At 35.2% G+C, this 19,123-nt stretch overlaps 1 protein-coding gene across 1 annotated transcript; it reads right to left on the bottom strand.

Annotated features, from left to right (window-relative positions):
• Positions 1–47: 47 nt before the first annotated feature.
• LOC106073534 (uncharacterized) lies at positions 48–18,584 on the bottom strand. Its single transcript, XM_056007357.1, has 11 exons — positions 17,455–18,584; positions 15,296–16,059; positions 13,545–13,714; positions 12,029–12,176; positions 11,144–11,341; positions 10,225–10,352; positions 9,468–9,530; positions 7,454–7,597; positions 6,041–6,157; positions 5,712–5,850; positions 48–4,309 (listed from the first exon to the last, which is right to left on the bottom strand). Exons 1-11 carry the CDS (start codon positions 17,846–17,848, stop codon positions 4,034–4,036), a joined length of 2,541 nt encoding a protein of 846 aa, XP_055863332.1. The 5' UTR covers positions 17,849–18,584; the 3' UTR covers positions 48–4,033.
• Positions 18,585–19,123: the final 539 nt, after the last annotated feature.

The raw sequence follows: 19,123 nt of genomic DNA, 5'->3' as shown, positions 1-19,123 counted from the left end.
ACAAAATAACAAATTTAAACCATGAAGAGCTAGATGATTATCTCAGTTAAAACTAAAAGTAACATTCACTATGGTCACATAATCATGTTGATAACAATAAATGATCAACATAAAAATTTATAATATTTATTTTGTCATTTCAGAGAAATCAAGAACATTTGATAATGTTCAAGTAAGCTCACCGGGGATCAACAAACTAATAGCACATTATAAGTATAAACACATCATTTTTGTGTGCAGATTCAAAATAATCTACAACATGGATGAAATAAACAAACCAAAATGAGATCTTTAAACCAGGTCAGCAGTAAACAAGAACAATGCATGTATTGGAAACAAGTCTGAAATGGTTTTCAAATTGTTTGACATGCAAAATTTGTCAAAAAAATCTTTAAAAAAAACAAACAAAGCTTATGTCAGGGAAAGAGGTGCATATTAACAGCCATATTTTTCAATACTGTAAGTTTTTTCCCTTGTTCTATAGCAAACAAAATTAATTTATTACCACTAATGAATAAATTGATTAATTTTTTTTGGGTTTATTTATTTTTAGGGACAATGAATAATTGTGAAAAGTTTCAACTTGATTTGAGAATGGGAAGTGGGAGAAAACAAAACATGTACAAACTGTGTACCAGACAGACGGACGCAGTAAGTTGACATAAGCTTTGTAAAAATAGTACTGGGTTTGGGGGCGGGATTTATTATAGAGTTTATTACTGAAATGAACGAAATGTTAGATGCTAGCGATGACATATTTTGATTTTCTTGTACTCATATTGACTTGTGTTGCAAGTTGCAAAGGGAAAAGATCGTCTCTCGAGACGTAAAATGCCACATATTGACTTTAAAGTACAATTTATATTAACTTCTTTTGTTGACATTGTATGATACCATTTTTTAAATTTATGATTTACTTTATTTTATGTCGATTTCACACTTTAACTTAATAAATATTTTCGTTTAATTAGACTTCAAAATAAGTTTCAAAAGGTTTCGCCATTTTGTAATGTTGAAGTAAGCAGTGGATTATAATTGTGTAGAGAGCTAATTAAATAAGCAGTTTAGTTGTTCCAGTATATCTCATAGAGAAACTAACAAACTAACATGCTCCTAAACTTCTCTGAGAAATCATAGGGCAGAAAATCTGCGTGACAAATTTTGTTGCGTTTGTTATAAATGTGTTTGTTTTTCAGTTCCTACTTATAGCTTGCAACGTCTTCATGAATGCAAGGAAAAACTTGGAAAAGATTGAGGGGGGCGAGGGGGAGGTAGGAGAAACTAAAGGGTTATTTTGAAAACCGCTCTAAAGATTTTTCCTAGAAGTTTGACAGTTTATGAATATCTTTATGGAAAAAAACTAGCTGATTGGCCAATCAGTTATAGCGGGTTTGGCTAGTTTTACTTTAAAACAAATTAATTAATCATCCAAAAATTAAAATTCGCCTATGTTTTTTTTATCAATGAATTTTTTTCAAAATGGTGTCAAAGAAAATAAAAGATTTTCATTTAAACGCCTTCAGAGGGAATTTAAGTTAAGCGTTTATTAAGCGTTTATAGATGGCTTTAAACCTTTTGCCCACCGTCTTGTGTAGACTTAAGGAACAGCAGGTGTAAGCCCCAGGAAAGTATTGAAATATACAAACGCAAATTACTAGGCTAGATCTAGATTCAAGGTTAATGATTGTACGAAGCTCACAGGAGAGACTCCTTGCAATTAAGAAGCATTACAAGAAATGAATATAAAAAATGATTATAAAGAGAGTTTGTGTTATCATTCAAACTCAGAGGCGGTCCCCATCGAATTCAACTGTGGACCAGAAATATTCAAGCCATAATCATGTTTTGATCGTTGAAAGTAATACAATTTTAAAAATCATTGGGCACTAAAATAATAATAAACTAAAATTAATTTTTCTCTTTTTAAGTTTAAATCTTTCAAAATGTATATTTATCAAACATAAGTCCTTTTTCAATTACAAGTTGTTGTTTTTTTATATATTCATTAAGTAAAGTTACCCTTTCAGACCTACTGATCTATGGGGCAGATAATGTAAAGGTCATCTGTTTCTATGGCCCACGTTTAACGAGGGTGTCATGTGGCCAGCACAACGACCAACCATCTTTACTTTTCGCCAACTAATGTCAGGTACCGATTAGAGCTGCGTGCGCCCTGAAAATTCCGAATGTAAAAATCCCAGTCAGTCTTCACCAGGATTCGAACCCGGGACCCAGGTTCGGAAGCCAAGTGCTTTACTACTCAGTCACCGTGCTTCTATACATTCATTTAGCGTATACTTATATTTAAAAAAAATATTTATTAACCTTATCCATACATTCAATATTAATAAAATGTTACATGTAATAAAATAAAAAAAAAGATTTATTCTTCTTACAAAATTAGATAAATTGGCAACACGAACCTACGTCACAATGGTAGTGAGCTAGAAATGATTGTCATACAAATTAAGACTTTTCCCCTCGCAAATAAAAATTGATATCTCCGTTTCCATTTGTCATAGGCCTACAATCTAGATCTAGAGCTAGATCTAGAACTAGATCTAGAACAAAATCTTTGGCCTCTTACTTTTCATAATAACACACTACACGAATTGTTTCTAACTGGTTCATTTGAGATGAAATATGAATGTTTAAAGCAAACATAATCAGACAAATCCTAGAAGACATAATGTTCCGATAGATAGCAGACGATATGTAGAACACGAAATCAACTGTTGATCTGTCTTCCTAATGGGGACAATCAGCATGGAGACAGATTGTTGGCTCATTCCTCGCAAAAAGAATTAGGCGGCCTTAGACCGAGACCAATCCTTATAGAAGGCCTAAACACTGACCTGCAACGTCACAACCTGTGGGCAGTGCTGAGGCCTTCTATATGGAATGGTCTCGCTTAGACAGAAGGAAGAAAAGATCTGTCTTATCTAATAGTCCAAAGGCAGATTTATTCGTATGCATGAACTAAAGTTGGAAAGTTTTCAACATCTTTAGTCACAGAAGATTCTGATCCGAATCACGAAGAAGCAATCAACATCAGTCAATGTTATCTGGGCGTTATCTCTCCAGGAAGAAGGATAAGCCGTAGACATGGTCTGTCTAGCTTTTGTTCTCTCCCTTTGTTCCCAAACAAATCAGTTATAGATTAATATATATGACTAGGACTTAATTAAATTAAACTACAGATTAGAATGATTTAAATGAAACAGTGGTACGTCTAAAGGTTTTAAATGATTCGTAACCTGAATGAAGTCATATAAATTTAAAATCTATTATGTTTCAAATCTGGGTTACATTATAGTATTGTACCAGTGCACATTTAATGCCTTACTATATGATATAACTAACTAGAACGTTGGTTAAAATTGTTTTACAACCACGTGGGCCCCACGCTACTTGAATTCTTATGCAGGATCTACCTTAAAAACTTTCATTGATCCAAAGTGATCATAGGCAAGTTTTAAAAAATTACATGGGCGACTATTGTTCCTCCACTAGATATTGACCACCCACATGTTCACTATACCCAGCTAGATAGAGTAGATATTTGGATGTGTGGTTTAATGGCATAAACCTATCAAGAGGGGCTCAAACTCAAATCCGGACTCGAGCTGAGTTGCTGAGTTAGGTTAAATGAATGGCCTAAACGCAGCAAGGAATTTTCTCCCAGACACGCCCCTGCCCCCACAGATCCACAGAAGAGATTGGACCAGAGGGTTCTGAGTATGCTTACAGCATCAAAGTTGCACTATACAATGTATTTTTTTTTTCAAATTGACCATGCCCTACTTAATATTTACCATACTGTATACGTTTACCATGCCAGATCCTACAATAAGTATTCAAAGGATACTCTCTAAGACTGTAACTTGTTTACAATAGCATAGTCCAGTGTCTATATTGACATATCCTACTATAATTTGTTTACCACGAAATACACTATGGCCTGGTTAACATAACACATATGGTCTTGTCAATGTTTTCAATCTTTATAAAAGTATTTAGGATCTTTTCAGACTTATTTAGTCATAAACCACGTGACGTTGGCCGACTGCTCTGAGACTGTATCCGAGGTAAGTCTTCCAGGCCGCCAGTAGCGCGTAGCCACCTTAGAGTCTGTGGTCACCAGGTAGGCCACCCCCAGGCAGGAGCTGTCCAGTTTCATGTAACTGCTGGACTCGTACGTTGACCTCAGGTTGCGCATGCTCAGGGCGGAGAAGTTGAGCTCCGAGTCCAGCTCGGTAGTCTCCAGCGTCAAGTAGCGCTCCAGATTATTATCGTTGGGAAGCTGGACCTATCTCAAGGAAAACATTCACATTGCAATAGGCCTAATGTATGATAATAAAATTAAGATCTATAATATTCTAATCCAATAATAAATGCCGCTGGTTATCTTAAATGAAGATACGAGTCGTGAATGCAATTTTGGTAAAAGTGTGATTGTGAGGTAATGTACAAGTTTCAACTTTGAGTTGCACAGCTAGATGTGCATCTTCTTTGGCTAAATATGGTCCAGTGCGGTGCGAAAGCGTTCATGAACTTAGTAATGACGGTCAGTATCGTTTTGTTTCATTAAGTGTATTCTAAGTTTATAAAGTGCTAGACCACACACTTGATTTGGAATAACAAGAATTGTTTGATTTAATTGATGTCCATTGTATATTGGTCAATACTGGATATACTATGTTTTACATGTTTTTTTAGAACTAGAAATGATGACATCCTAGTCCAAACCTCCCGGAGAACGACGGTGGATAGCGGTTGGCAGAGTACGATACCGGTACCATCGACAGTCCAGAGCGCATTCCACACGATAAGTCAGGCATCTAAATACGTTTACGTCACTTGTAAAATGAAGTAAATTCTAAGTGATAAATAGCGAGTGTTGTTTTTTATCTGGGCTACAGGCTATGAATAAATCTTCATCTGTGACTTGTAGTAAGTAGCTCTTTTCTACTCTTCACACTTCTGTATGGTTCTGAGATCAAGGTGCTCAAGGCATTTACGGTACCTCAAACGTTTGCATCAAAGGTGCCTTCACTCCATAATTGGCAAACGTTAAAAAGACTACCTTATAAATAATCCAATTCTTCTATGCCTGGAGACCATTAGGTACAGTACAGAAGTACTACTTATCATTCGACGGTTGCGAGTCGGGAGTAAGGACATGCTGAATGGGATCAATTTGGATAAGCTTAAAAGCGTAAAAAAGTCGTCCCCCGGAAGCGCTATAAAGATTAACTCACGTACCATTTTGTCCTCATTGACATTGAGCAAAAGCTATGGCCCCTGAAAGAGACCGTTGGAGAGCTCTCACGAAGGTCGCAGGACACACTTTTGAGGCCAAAAGGCAAGCGTTGTAGACGAAAAAACAACTTAAAAGGCCGTTGGCGGACAAGTCTTTGTATGTATCAGATATGGCAAAATATACAGGTTGCAACTGGGTTTATATAGTCAAGTGAAATGCTACAGTTATCCTTCATCTTCACAAGACAACGTCATATGTTTCCTTTCGCTTTTTTGAGAGATTCAGATTATGAAGAATAAAACTGTATAATAAATCTTAAAACTTTTGCGAGTATCTTCACAAGACAATTATTTGTGTATCATTAGAACTAAATTAAATATCTTCCGAATAAATAACTTGAAATTTAAAATGTTCTTTACTTCTGAACACCGAAAGTTTAACCTCTTACCATGACTCGGAGGTCGCCAACGGTCCTCAGGTTAGCCTTACTGCCCAGTAGCACCTTCCCAGTAGTGTCTGTTTTGTAAACGACCTCGGGCACTCTTGTTTCAGCATACCAGTTTATATTGACCTGACTACAGTCAGTGCTGAGTGCATGAAACAAACAATTCAAAAAAATAATTAACAATACAAGGTAGATAACTGAGAAAACACGAAAACTGATTTAAGTTATTCTAATAGCTTCCCCTGCCTACATAGCTTAGTAAGAAAAAGACCACGCCTTAAACTTAGAGCCTATATGCACAGAAAATTCCTTAAAAGCGACAGTTTCTTTACCTTCTTACAGTGGACTCAGAGAAGGGGATCTCGTATCGACATTGTTGTCCATTACTGTGAATAAAGTACAAGTACCATGCACCGTCTTTCTCCAACTTGAAATCCTTAGTATACAGACTAGTGTGGTGAACAAATACAATATCAATGATACAATAGTATGTTCAACTTGTGAAATAATATGATACTTAAAATAGTTATAAAGGATTACTAAACGAAGTCAAGAGTTCATGAATTTTTGAATAATATATACAGAGAAAATGAAAGATTTGAATGCAATTCTCAGAGCCAATATAAGAAATCTTTTTCGTATTGAAACATTATGATAATTACTTTAAAAGAAAAAACAACAACTTCCATTTAAATTAGCTGTCTAGACACATACACATACATAAATTACTTTAACTAAGATAAAGCAAACAAGAAAATAAGATAATGAGGGAACTTTGAACAACACAAACTCATTGGTGGCTCCTGGGATGAGTCGTAATCACACACGAGCACAGCACATCATGTTGCTTAAATTCTTATGAATAAAAGTGTATTTGCGAGTATGTGCGTACAATTTGCGTACTTAAAGTCTTTAGAGTTCCCCGAAAGGGGAATAGTCGTTATTAGTTTTGTGTCGTCTGTCTGTCTTTCCGTCCTGTTTGGTTACATAAGTCACATAATGCCATAGGGAAACATTTCTTTGTTGAGGCTTTGAATGAGATATAGGCGCTTTACAAAACAATTACATCAATTAGATAATTATTTAATAATATTAGTTAGACCAGGTTCACATTTAACTATATCTGCATAACTATCATTGCATTGAAAACATAGGTATAGTAACAATTTAATAATAATAACATTAATAAATCTCCGTATCCTTTGGTATCAAGTAATTAGTTCAACTATCAATATAACACTGTACCCAACACTTTCTACTAAAAAAATGTTTTTTTTTAAATAATCAGTTTACAAAAAAAAAAAATTCAGCTGACAAAAAAAAAATTGACAAAAACAAATTCAGTAGATAAAAAAAAAATATGTTGAAAAAAATCAGTCGAAGAAAAAAATTCAGTGGAAGAGAAAATTCAGAAGAAAAAAAATTCAGCTTCAAAGTTGAGCTTCAATTCCTTTTATTTTATAAATTAAATTTACAAACTTCCCCAGCACAGGAGGCAACCTGATCCCCCCGATATTTATTGGAAACAATTAACAATTAATATCGGCGGCAGGTGTCCAACAAACACAACGGTATCAGGAATAACCAAGAAAAGCACGAAACCTAAAAACAGAAGCATTAGGCCCTCCCCCATCCCCCCGCCCCCCCAAAAAATAATATTTAAAAAATTAAAGTTATCTTTTACTTAAATCGCATCTTTGGATTCTTAGAGAGAAAACAAATAAAGCCTCTTCCTCCAACTCTACCTGATTAATTGAGCCACGACCACACCGCTAGATGTGATTAGGATTTGATCAGCTTCACTGTACACACTCTGCTTATCGTCTTCAGTCACTGAGACTTTGATTCTCTTCCCAGCCCTCACAGCGCTCAGTAGACTCGCAGAGGTGCTAGAACAAGAAACATAAGACTTCAGTACAAAGCATCAGATGATTGGTTCATCATTTTGTATTCATTCTTATTTACATCTGCGTATCAATCTAAAATGAGATGGTCTGAACGATATCGCCCACATAACAGTCCCCACCTCTCTACGCAAATGATGTATTCTAAAGAAAGGCAGGTACCGATAGAGTGTGGGATCAGCTGCGTCGAGGGTTCTGCCAGGGTGAAGCTCTATGGGCTTCAAGCCACCTAGGGGTAACCAGCTCCTGATTTTTCATAAGGTTGACACTAAAAGGCATATATATATATATATATATATATATATATATATATATAGTGGCAATGTCTTCGATTCAAAAGATTAAGGATGAGTGCCGTATTTCTAATACCACGCCAAGCAAACCCAGGTGCCGACCAGCATATTTTGCTAAATTTAATGTAGTCAACGCTTGGTAGCTAAGTGGTAAAGCGCTTGGCTTCCGGACCGAGTGGTATTGGGTTCAAATCTCGGTGACGACTGCGTTTTTTTAGTTCCGGATTCGGGGCTCGCCCCTGAGTCCACCCGATGGATTCTGTCGGTCACAGAAACAGATAACCTTCATCATCGCTAGATCTGGGCAATTTCCTAACACAGACACAGATGTCCATCCGGAGGGAGAGGGGTTCTGCTTAAGGTTTCTTTTCGTCGTCTGCTACCTTAGTGTGTGCTCTCCGTCTGACTCTTTCAGAGGCATCTACTGACTTAGACTTTAGACTTACTTAGACTTAGGTCCTCCCGCGCCGTTCGGCGCATTGGGCGGCAAGCTGTCTCCATAATGATCTGTCACTGGCAATGTCTGAAGCCTCCTCCCACCTGGTGTCCACTGTTCTGAGGTCCTCCATGAAGGTGTGTCGCCAGGTAATACGAGGACGTCCCTGTTTGCGCTTTCCTCGTTTTGGCTTCCATGTTATCGCAACTCTTGGTGTGCGTAATTCATTTTGACGTAGAACATGTCCCGCAAACCTCATGCGACGCTCAGTCACAACCTCACTAAGTGTTCGACTCCCAGTTCGGCATAGGATTTCCTTGTTTGAGATCCGGTCTGTGTAACTGACTCCCAAAATCCGTCTCAGCCATCTTTGTTGAGCCACATTTAGTCTTTTCTCAATTTTGACAGATGACTTCCACGTCTCACATGCATATGTAGCAGTTGGAATGACGATTGTGTTGAGAAGGTGTATTTTTGTCTCGAGTCCAATGGCTTGGCTAGTCCAAATAGGCTGCAGCCTACTGACAGCTTTCTTTTATGCGTATCTCACTATGACCCTGTTCAATATAACCCACTTTAATATAACCCTTTTCAATATAACCCTGTTCAATATAACCCTGTTCAATATAATCGTATTTTTCATAACATAGAAAGGCTTTTTGTAAACAATACAAATATTAAGACCAGACATAAAACACTGAACCACAACATACAAAAATATGGCGAAATAAAATCATGGAAAAGACACATACGGCTGTCTGGTCGTGTGTTATGCGCTCCGTACTGTGGTCACGATGGTTCCGAGTTCAAACCCTCCGCGCTGTAATCTCCTGCTGTCTTGCAGTTCTGGACTAGGACGTAATATTCTTCATTAACGTACTACGTCCAAATATCTATTTATAAATGTTAAGTACTCTTTCTTTTTTAGTGCCATTAGAGCATGGAGAGGGTTGCCTGAATCAGCCAGTAAAACCAGCAGATTAGATCCAGTAGAGTTTAAGTCTCTTATTAACGTGCAAAACGATTTAAACATGGATGCGCCTAGGACGAGCCTACCTTTTTTGGGAAGGAATGTCTGCAACTACAAGATAAGATAATAAGATAAGATTAAGAGAAAAAAACTGACCTGATGCGTGATGTAGATGTAGTTGATGAGTGCACTAACGACCAGCATGGGTCAAGTATCCAACTGCAAGTCAAAGAGAGTCCGTCTCAGTCAAAGGTTAATTATGTTTGCTTAATGCTTTTTTAATTTAATGATTTTAACTAAGGATGACCAACGAGTGAAATTCAGATTGTTACAAAGTTTTGTGACGAGAAGATCTGAACATTGAATACTTGTAAAACTCAATCACTAAGTTTCAATAATTCAATACCAGAATATAGATAGAAAATTCAATATGTGGTATTTATTTTAATGGATTTGTTTTTTGTACTTTCCGGTTATCATTAGCGGTTTTGTTTATCTAGAGCAGATTTTGCTGTTATTTTGCAGTTATCTGTAGCAGGTTTTACAGTTATGTAATAGCAAGCTTTGCAGTTATTTGCAAATGTTTCGATCGTTATATTTAGAAATCTGTAGCTATATGTGGAAGGTTTTGTAGCTACATGCAGAAGATTTGTAATTATCTGTAACAAGCTTTGCAGTTATCTGATCAGACTGATGCAGGTTTTACCGTCCTCAAATGTAATCAAGCGTAACAAATAAACAAAACATAACCAAACATTGAAAACATGATATGGACAAAAAATAATAAAAAAAAAAACATGGATAAAACATGTAAAACAAACATTAAAAAAACATGATAATAAAAACGCGTATCTCAATAGATATGTATCGTACCAACAACTGATGACTATCTATCCCCCCCAACACACCATACCTTTGTTTATAATTAGTCTGTGTGAAAAAAAGAGACGAAAATGTGTCCAGGTCGTAACCCTCGGTGTAATCTTTGCCTTCAGTGTTAAAGGAATTCAGTTGTAAGTGAGGTTTTGATGAAGACGTTCTCTGATAGAAATATGCCCAAAAAAAAAAAAAGAAGTTGAAATGAGTGTCGTCTGTTATTGAGAAAACTAGAAATTAGAGTTTATGATAATTTCATGCATTTAAGCATCAAATCAATTTAGGCCTAAATTCAAAATATAGATCCAGATAGACAAATACCATACAAAATAAACAGCAAGATTTAAATTTTTCAGTTTCAATATTATCCAAATAATCAATTAAATTTTTACTAATTATTTTGTTGGAAATCGAATAAGGGAAATATCTTTTACATTATTGAGAGATATAGTTTTAATTGCAGAGGTTTCCCCCTTACATAAGATGTGTGTGTGTGTTTTTTTTAAGGATTTTTCAATGCTTATTCGGTAGTTATTTTCGAATCTGTTTAAGATTTGACTAGAATCAATAGATACAGAAAGGTACTGATGGCGGTGATTTTTCTTAATAAAGAAGATATAAAGCAAGAGTTATGTGAACTGATTGAAAACAAGGATTATCGTCAACGAAATTATAAATAATGTAAAATATGTTAAATTAAACCAACATATGTACATTTGCAACATATCTCTGAAATGTCTCTCACACTTCAGTAGCGGTCCATTCTCTCTCTTTTTTTTTTTCGTCCTTTGTAAAGTGTGTTAGAAGACTGCATTTAAGTAGATTGAGATGCTCAAAGCTATTTGGCCTCGGTAATTCATAGCTAGCTTGAAAGGGGGGCGGGAGGGGTTTAGACATGGAGAGGGGGGGGGGGAGTGTGACCAGAAACATAATAGAAAGGGTACTTGACTTCATACCTTGCCAAAAGATAAAACGTTGAAGGCGCCAAAGGTTTCGTCTCCATCTTGAAGTAAAAGTGGCGGGTTCTGGTACACACTGAAACTCTGAGATATCGAGGTGTCCTCCTTCTTCCCCAGGCCGTTGTTGGAGTCGTGCAGCAAGACACTCAGACTGGAACCATTTCTGACGAGCTGTTGGTACTTGGCTCTATTTCCCTGTAAACAAATACAATTCAGAAAAACATCATACAGCTCAATATACGTCCAATAATTGTCTTTGTCTTTCTAGCTATCTATTTTTTTAAGTTTTATTTATTAAAAGTCTGTAATTTGTTATATGGATTTTTAGCGGCCCCCCGAAATGGGAATAGACGCTATTAGTTTTGTGTGGTCTGTCTATCCGTCCGTCCGTCCAGTTGAGATCTCGTAAACTAGAAAAGGTGACTGGATGAACAGTTTCAACTAAGAGAAAAAAAGAGACATAGATAGACAAACAGATCGATAGAAAGACAAACAGAAAGACTGATAGATAGAAAGACAAACAGAAAGACTGATAGATAGATAGATAGATAGATAGATAGATAGATAGATAGATAGATAGATAGATAGATAGATAGATAGATAGATAGATAGATAGATAGATAGATAGATAGATAGACAGTTGTAGAAAAACATTTCCTAAAACTTTTAAAGTTTGGAAATTAGGACTACATCGTAAAATGAAACATACTGCTAAGCTTACATAATTATTGCTATCCTTTTTATTGCTTTTTTTTAATTAAGTCTACCACTTCCTCCTCCCTTACCATGGCTAAAACTGAAAATAAGTATCGGAACATTGTAAGTTCCAAATCCCACGTCTTTCGATTGGACTGTAACAAACTACAATTTCTATGTATTTACCTGTACGATGTCACCGTTGTTGAGGTTGATGAGGGAGTCCGCTGCTGATGCTGTGTTTCTTCTGTAAGACCACGTGACATCGACGTTTTTCTTCTGGCTGACACCACTGACCGTGTACTCGTCCATAACTCCAGTTGTACAGACTTGTCTGCAATAGGGACAAGGTGTACATTTGTATGAAAGGAAGGTAAAAAGAATACAAGTGAAACCATGGTTTTCCCTCAATAAAATACATGCGATCAATAAGCAAAGTAATATTCAATAAGTTTACATGCAGACGATTTTATAGTAAGGGCAGCTCAATACTCTGTTAGGTGCATTCTTGAACCTTTTTGTACAGCATTTGAAATTATAATAAACTTCCAGTCCAATGTAAAGGTGCAGAAGATCTATCTTACTGACCATCTGTATGTTTGTCAGTCAATTGGTGGGTCTGTCTTTGTCTGTCTGTCTATTTAGCTATCTATTTTTGAAAGTATTTTTTAAAAGAAAAGTCTGTAATTTGTTATATGGATTTTTAGCGGCCCCCGAAAGGGGAATAGACGCTATTAGTTTTGTGTGGTCTGTCCGTCCGTCCAGTTGAGATCTCGTAAAATAGAAAAGATATTGAAAATCAACATCATATTTTAGACCATTCAAGGTTCTAATGCAATATGTACTTTTTTTCTTTTCTGAAAGCGAAAAATGTAAGTTTTAAAATTAACTATTCAAGCAGTTTTTTCATAAAAATACACCATTTTTACAACTATTCACTATAAATAGTAACAAACACGGGTGGCTATTTAGTAAGGGAATTTACAATTTACATTATTTTTAACACATTTATGCAAACGGTTTAAGATTTTTTGTTACAAAAATGTTTTTTACAATTTTATTTTATTTTTTACTAACTACTACATTTACAAAATAAATGTATACTTGTTTTTTAAAGAAAAAAATCTATTTAGTATGCATATAAGTGGAACATAATTTAAAACAACAATTTAAAATTATTTTTTTTATATTATCGCTTGACCCATAGTTTCCCATAGGAACTATAGAACACTTAATTAAATGAAAAATAGGATTTATTTTTCGGAACTGTTTTTTTTTCTTTTTCATCTTAATAAGAGATTGACCCTTTACAAAACATTAGATCATTTAAATAATGATTAGATGACATCAGTTAGGCCAGATTCGCATCTAACTTCACTTAACTTTTACCTATCCCTTGGTCTGCTGGACCGTTGAGGCACCACACAAGATCTGTCAACCTTCTTTCTCCATTCTTCTCTGTCATTTGCCTTTCATAGAATTTTATTCTGAAATTCTTTCTGAAAATATTGAAACCATCCGTTTTACCTGCCTGGGTGGACCACTTTGGGGGGCCGATTTTGAGTTTGTGTTTCCACACAAACTGTCTTTGTAACCTTGTTGATATTTTGTTTTTCTTTCTTTGTGTACATGTCTAGGTGTGTACATATTTCTATGAATAGGGAACAAATAGTCTTCCCTCCCTCCAGTTGTCAAGACTAACCTAAATATCCATTGTGTTGTGTCGTTCAATGTCCTCCAAGAGTTGGTCAACAAGTTCACAGTTAACTGGACACAGAACTGAGTGGACGTCACTGTATACTCTCTGGCCACTGTACTCCAGGTTCGCTTGCTGCTGGTGTCGTAGTACTGGACGATCATGGCAGATCCATTCTGTTAAGATTGGAAAATACGTTAGAAACCCAAAAACCCTTCAAAAAAAATTAAAAAGAGAGTTTGTCTTGATACGCAAAATAATAAGGGCCCTCTTAACGATCCACCCAATGGTCTTTTTGGTAAGCTATACAGATAGAAAGATGGTTTTCAACATTTTTAGCACAGAATCAGAATCTCTGAAGTACAAACTATACACTTTTTCCTCCATACAAAATAGAAACGAGCTGAGAGATAGATAGTATCGTTTTACTGACTGGCTTTTTATTATCATTACATTGTTAGTATTAAGATTCATTTTAAAATCATTACGATTCGATTTCAGAAGACTTTAAACCTAATCTTTTTAAAGCTACAAAATATCATGAAATCGGATTTTCATAGGATTTTCAATATATTTTCTGTTTTCATAATTCCTCAATTAACTTGAAAACTCTTTATGGGTTCAAACTAGAAACTAGACTTTGGGCGGACGGGTATTTCGAAAACGTCTCTAACAATTGTCCTAGAAATGTATATATATATATAATATATATATATATATATATATATATATATATATGTGTGTGTGTGTGTATGTGTGTGTGTGTTTGTGTGTGTGTGTGTGTTTGTGTGTGTGTGTGTGTGTGTGTGTGTGCGGAAAAAAAGTTCTAGCTTATTCTTCACAAGAGAAAACTCCGTTTGACCATTTTAATTTTTCAAAATAAACAATCAAGTTTGGCTATTTTGAACACGTTTTCATCGGGCATTCCCGCACTCGGCTCAAATGTTTCTTTGTCATCAGTATATAAATAGACGTTCATGAACATTGTAGAAGCGAGCTGGACTGGAACAGAAGAACTGGATTTTGCAAACTAAATGAAAAAAATTCTTGCAATTTGAAGCTTTACAAGAAATATATAGAATAAGAAGTTGCAGACCATAACCAGATTAACAAAGGAAGAAGTGATTTCAACTTTTTCTCAAATGGTTCTTGGTTAATATCTAAATGTAAAAGTAGCACAAACGGAAAAACGGACAAAGAGACCAAATAAAACTAATATCGGTTTTTCCATTTCGAGGACAATAAAAACATAGTATAATTTCGTCTCGTATTTGTGTTAAACGGGGAGACTTGGTTCTTAGGAGAAGCTTTCTATCTATTTTTTAATCTATCTATCTATCTATCTATCTATCTATCTATCTATCTATCTATCTATCTATCTATCTATCTATCTATCTTTCTATCTATTCTATCTATCTATCTATCTATCTATCTATCTATCTATCTATCTATCTATCTATCTCTCTCTTTCTCTCCCACTCTTTCTCTGTTTCTCTCTCACTCTTTCTCTCTTTTCTCTCTCTGTTTCTCTCTCAATCTTTCTCTTTATCTCGCTCTCTCTTTCTCTCTCTCTCTCTTTCTCTCTCTCTCTCTTTTAATATATTTTTCCCTCTCTCGTTCTTTCTCTTTCTTTCTTTCTCTCTCTCTCTTTTTCTCTCTCATTCTTTCTTTCTCTGTTTCTCTCTCAATCTCTCCCTCTCTCTGTCTCTCCATCTATCCCCTTTGAACTCATGGTTTCAAAGTGAAAGCGTGTTTACCTGAGAGGCTGATGTTAATTCTACAAGCGGATTTGATGAAGAGGATGTTGTAAACCACTTTGATGAACACGTTGCTGTATCTGACGTTGTTAGAGAGGACCTAGTTGATGATGAAGATGTTGATGTTGTGGGTGATGTCGTGGTTACTGTTGACGTTGTAGTCGATGGAGTTGTCACTGTTGATGTTGTGGTTATCTTTGGTGTGGTAGTAGATGTGGAAGATGTTGATGCTGTGGTTGAGGGCGTGGTCACTGCTGACGTTGTTGTTGATGGAGTAGTCACTGTTGATGTTGTAGTTGTCTTTGGTGTAGTAGTAGCTGTTGATGATGTCAATGTTGTGGATGATGACGTGGTCACTGATGATGTTGTCGTTATCTTTGATAAAGTAGTAGTTGATGAAGACACTGATGCTGTAGTCGGTGTTGTTGTTGTGGTTATTCCTGCTGTGGTGGTGTAGGATGACGATGTGCTAGTTGTAGCGGTTGTTGTTGGTGAAGTAGTTGTCTTGGGCGTTGAGGTAGTTGTTGAAAGCGTGGTTGATGGTACATAAGTATTAACAGTAGTTAAAGGTGTAGACATTAGTGTAGTCGCATCGATTTCTTTTTTATTGTTGCCGTTTCCACTTGTCTCACTATTATCATTGCCATTATTTACATTATTATCATTGCCATTATTTACATTATTATCATTGCCATTATTTACACTATTATCATTGCCATTGTTACCACTGTTACCGTTATCGTTGCCGGAGTTAGTCCTAAACACTAAAATTAAAAATAAAAGAAAAACATTTAAAAAAACATGAAATCCCGAAAACACTCAATTTAATAAAATAATAATAATAATAATAATAGTAATAATAATCCTTTTCTTCGATTTTGAAGATCGAGGATAGCATTACTTCACGGAGCTACGCAATCTTAGCTGTGATCTAAATATTTTGCCGTAGATAATGCTGACAAAACAATTGTCTGTCGTTGGTTGACTTTGTATTTAATCAAATAAGCAACAAATAAACAATTACATAATATACTAAATTCTTTATAGTAAGGATCTTTATTTTTGTCGTATTCTTTATCAAACTATTGGGAGGATTTTTGTTAAGTTTAAAGAGTTAGGTTTAAGGTTAAAATTTAAGATAAAATTTTTAAGAAAATTTGCCAAAAGTTTGATAGATGTAGAAGGGTGTGGTGGCTGAGTGGTAAGGCACTTGAATTCCGAACCGACAGCTTCTGGGTTTGAATCTCAGTAAAGACTGTTTTTTTTTTTCGGAATCTTTAAGGCTCCTTAGAGTCCACCCAGCCATCATGAAACCTTCGCTAACCGTCGGCCACAGAAACAGATGACTTTTACATTCATCTGCATCATAGATCGCAAGGTCTATTTAAAAAAGAAATGATCTATGCTGTCTCGAAAAAACAAAAAAAGATCTTTTTGATACTAAGTATTGTTCATACTTCAAATTGGTCTATAAAGAGGCGGAAAAAATACAATATGATGTAAGGGACTTTTATATATATATAGAAAGCTTGCGATTTTTTTTATTTTAGCAAATTGCGGCATTTAGGCTTCAGATCTGTCAAAACCATGTCTTAAAGAGTACCCAAGAGATAAAAGGAACCTGTGTTCGAAATTTCATGCAAATTCGTACAGCAGTTGATGACATCTTTTGATACATGTATCAGTCAGTGAGTGAGAGGTATTTTGCTGGATTTAGGGGAAGGCACATGTGGCCCCTGGACCTCCATAAGACAGAGGTCCCTACACTAGAGACGAAAATCCAAATTTTAACGGGTCAAGGCAGGCCTTACCATCCACAAACTCAAAAATATATATTTTTAAAAATAAAACATGAGTATTGATATTACATTTTAAGTACTCTATTTCTAAAATATGGTGTAATTTTAGATATAGGCATTATTTTTTTAAAGTGATTTTTTAAAGCGTTCGAAATTAGTTGGGGTTTCCAAACAAATTCTAACCCGAGACCTACACTTACTTGAATCCAGTCCTATATATTATAATATATATATATCTTTATGAAATTCTTAATGCGTGTATTCTGATAATGACAAATGAACAGATGGCAAGAAAAATGAAAGAGAATGTTTCTTTGTTTTTAAAATACAGAGTAAAAAAGAAATTATGAATATACTTACAGAATTTATACTTGGATAAAGGCGTTTCCTGCAAGTCTTTGCAATTAGTTGCAGAATTTGAAAGAATTTCACACGATTTCAATGAAAACCTTGCGTTACTCAGTTTAATCAAATTGTATGCCGCGCACAACGAATTCCCAAGGCACTGACTGGCACATTCAATTTCTGATCTGACACTCCTGACAGTAGAGTTTAGGATCTCTCCTCGAAATGTATAGTTATGTTCACAATTTTTGAAAGACTTAAAATCACTTTTGGCTACTCGGTGTCCATTGTCCGAGCTCCCAAGTGTCAGTGTTTGGAAGAAAGTGTTGAGCAACAAAATAGATAGCCAGCAACAGACGAACCTTTGAAACCAGTTCATACTGTACAGAGTACATGTCATCGTGATCATTTATCCACAAGTCGGCATAACCTGCTTCGCTAGTTCACACTGGTGGAAATATTCTTTCAATACATATCAGAGCAGGAGCAGCATGTTAAGTTGTTTCAACAGTTTTGTAAAGTCGATTCAGCTTTTTGTTTGTTTGTTAATTAAAACAATTAAAAACATGAAAACGAAAGCTAAGTTTTACTTTTTAAAATAACTTTCTCATTCAATCCTCATAATAGAGAGAACAATACTCCGATTAGTTTACTTCTGATACCACTTCTGTTGTAAACATGTTGAAAGTCTTCATAGTCATCTCAACTAAATGAGATAATGTGCTAGTTAAGAAAGAATAAAAACAACACTGTTCAATACCTGTAAATAAAGAAGGAAAATGGTGTGTGAGTACGATCCTTTCGATAAGCAATAATCGACTCCAATCCTTGATGAAGCGTGCTAGCAAACGAATATTCAATAAATAGTGGAACTGTTCAGTGCAAAAGAACTTAGATCTAGAAGTGTCCTGTACTTAAAAAAATCTTGTGAAGACATCCGCTACCTTTGTATTGGCTGCAATGAAAGAATCGACATTGATCTCGTGATGTTTCGAGTTATCGAGTTATCATTTGTGCACTGAGTGTCACCAAGAAAACACATGGTCAGAATTTCCTTTAGACATTTTGGTGGCTAAAACTTGTGCTGTCTGTATTTAGTTGAAACGTTATTTGGTTATTTCAATTCTAGACAATTTTGTGACTCATCGCTTAAATCTGTTGACAAAAATGAAATTAATTTTTTAAAGTCTTAGACTTCCAATTATAAATTCTATATGGTCTCACACTACGATACAAGAATAATATAGCTACTCTATCTATCTATCTATCTATCTATCTATCTATCTATCTATCTATCTATCTATCTATCTATCTATCTATCTATCTATCTATCTATCGACTATCTATCTATCTATCTATCTATCTATCTATCTATCTATCTATCTATCTATCTATCTATCTATCTATCTATCTATCTATCTATCTATCTATCTATCTATCTATCTATCTATCTATCAATCTATCTACTATCTATCTATCTATCTATCTATCTATCTATCTATCTATCTATCTATCTATCTATCTATCTATCTATCAATCTATATCTATTCTATGTAAATTTCTGTCTGTCTTATATGTAATCTTGCAGTTTAAAGTCAAAAGGTATTAACAAAGTGATACAGCAACTATTGTATTGAATGATTGAAAGATCTTAAGAGTCATCATTTCGTCACTAAAGTTTGGA

This window comes from Biomphalaria glabrata, chromosome 13 (assembly GCF_947242115.1).
Source record: "Biomphalaria glabrata chromosome 13, xgBioGlab47.1, whole genome shotgun sequence".
In the NCBI taxonomy this organism is placed as follows: domain Eukaryota; kingdom Metazoa; phylum Mollusca; class Gastropoda; family Planorbidae; genus Biomphalaria; species Biomphalaria glabrata.
This window is presented reverse-complemented; position numbering and strand designations above follow the sequence as displayed.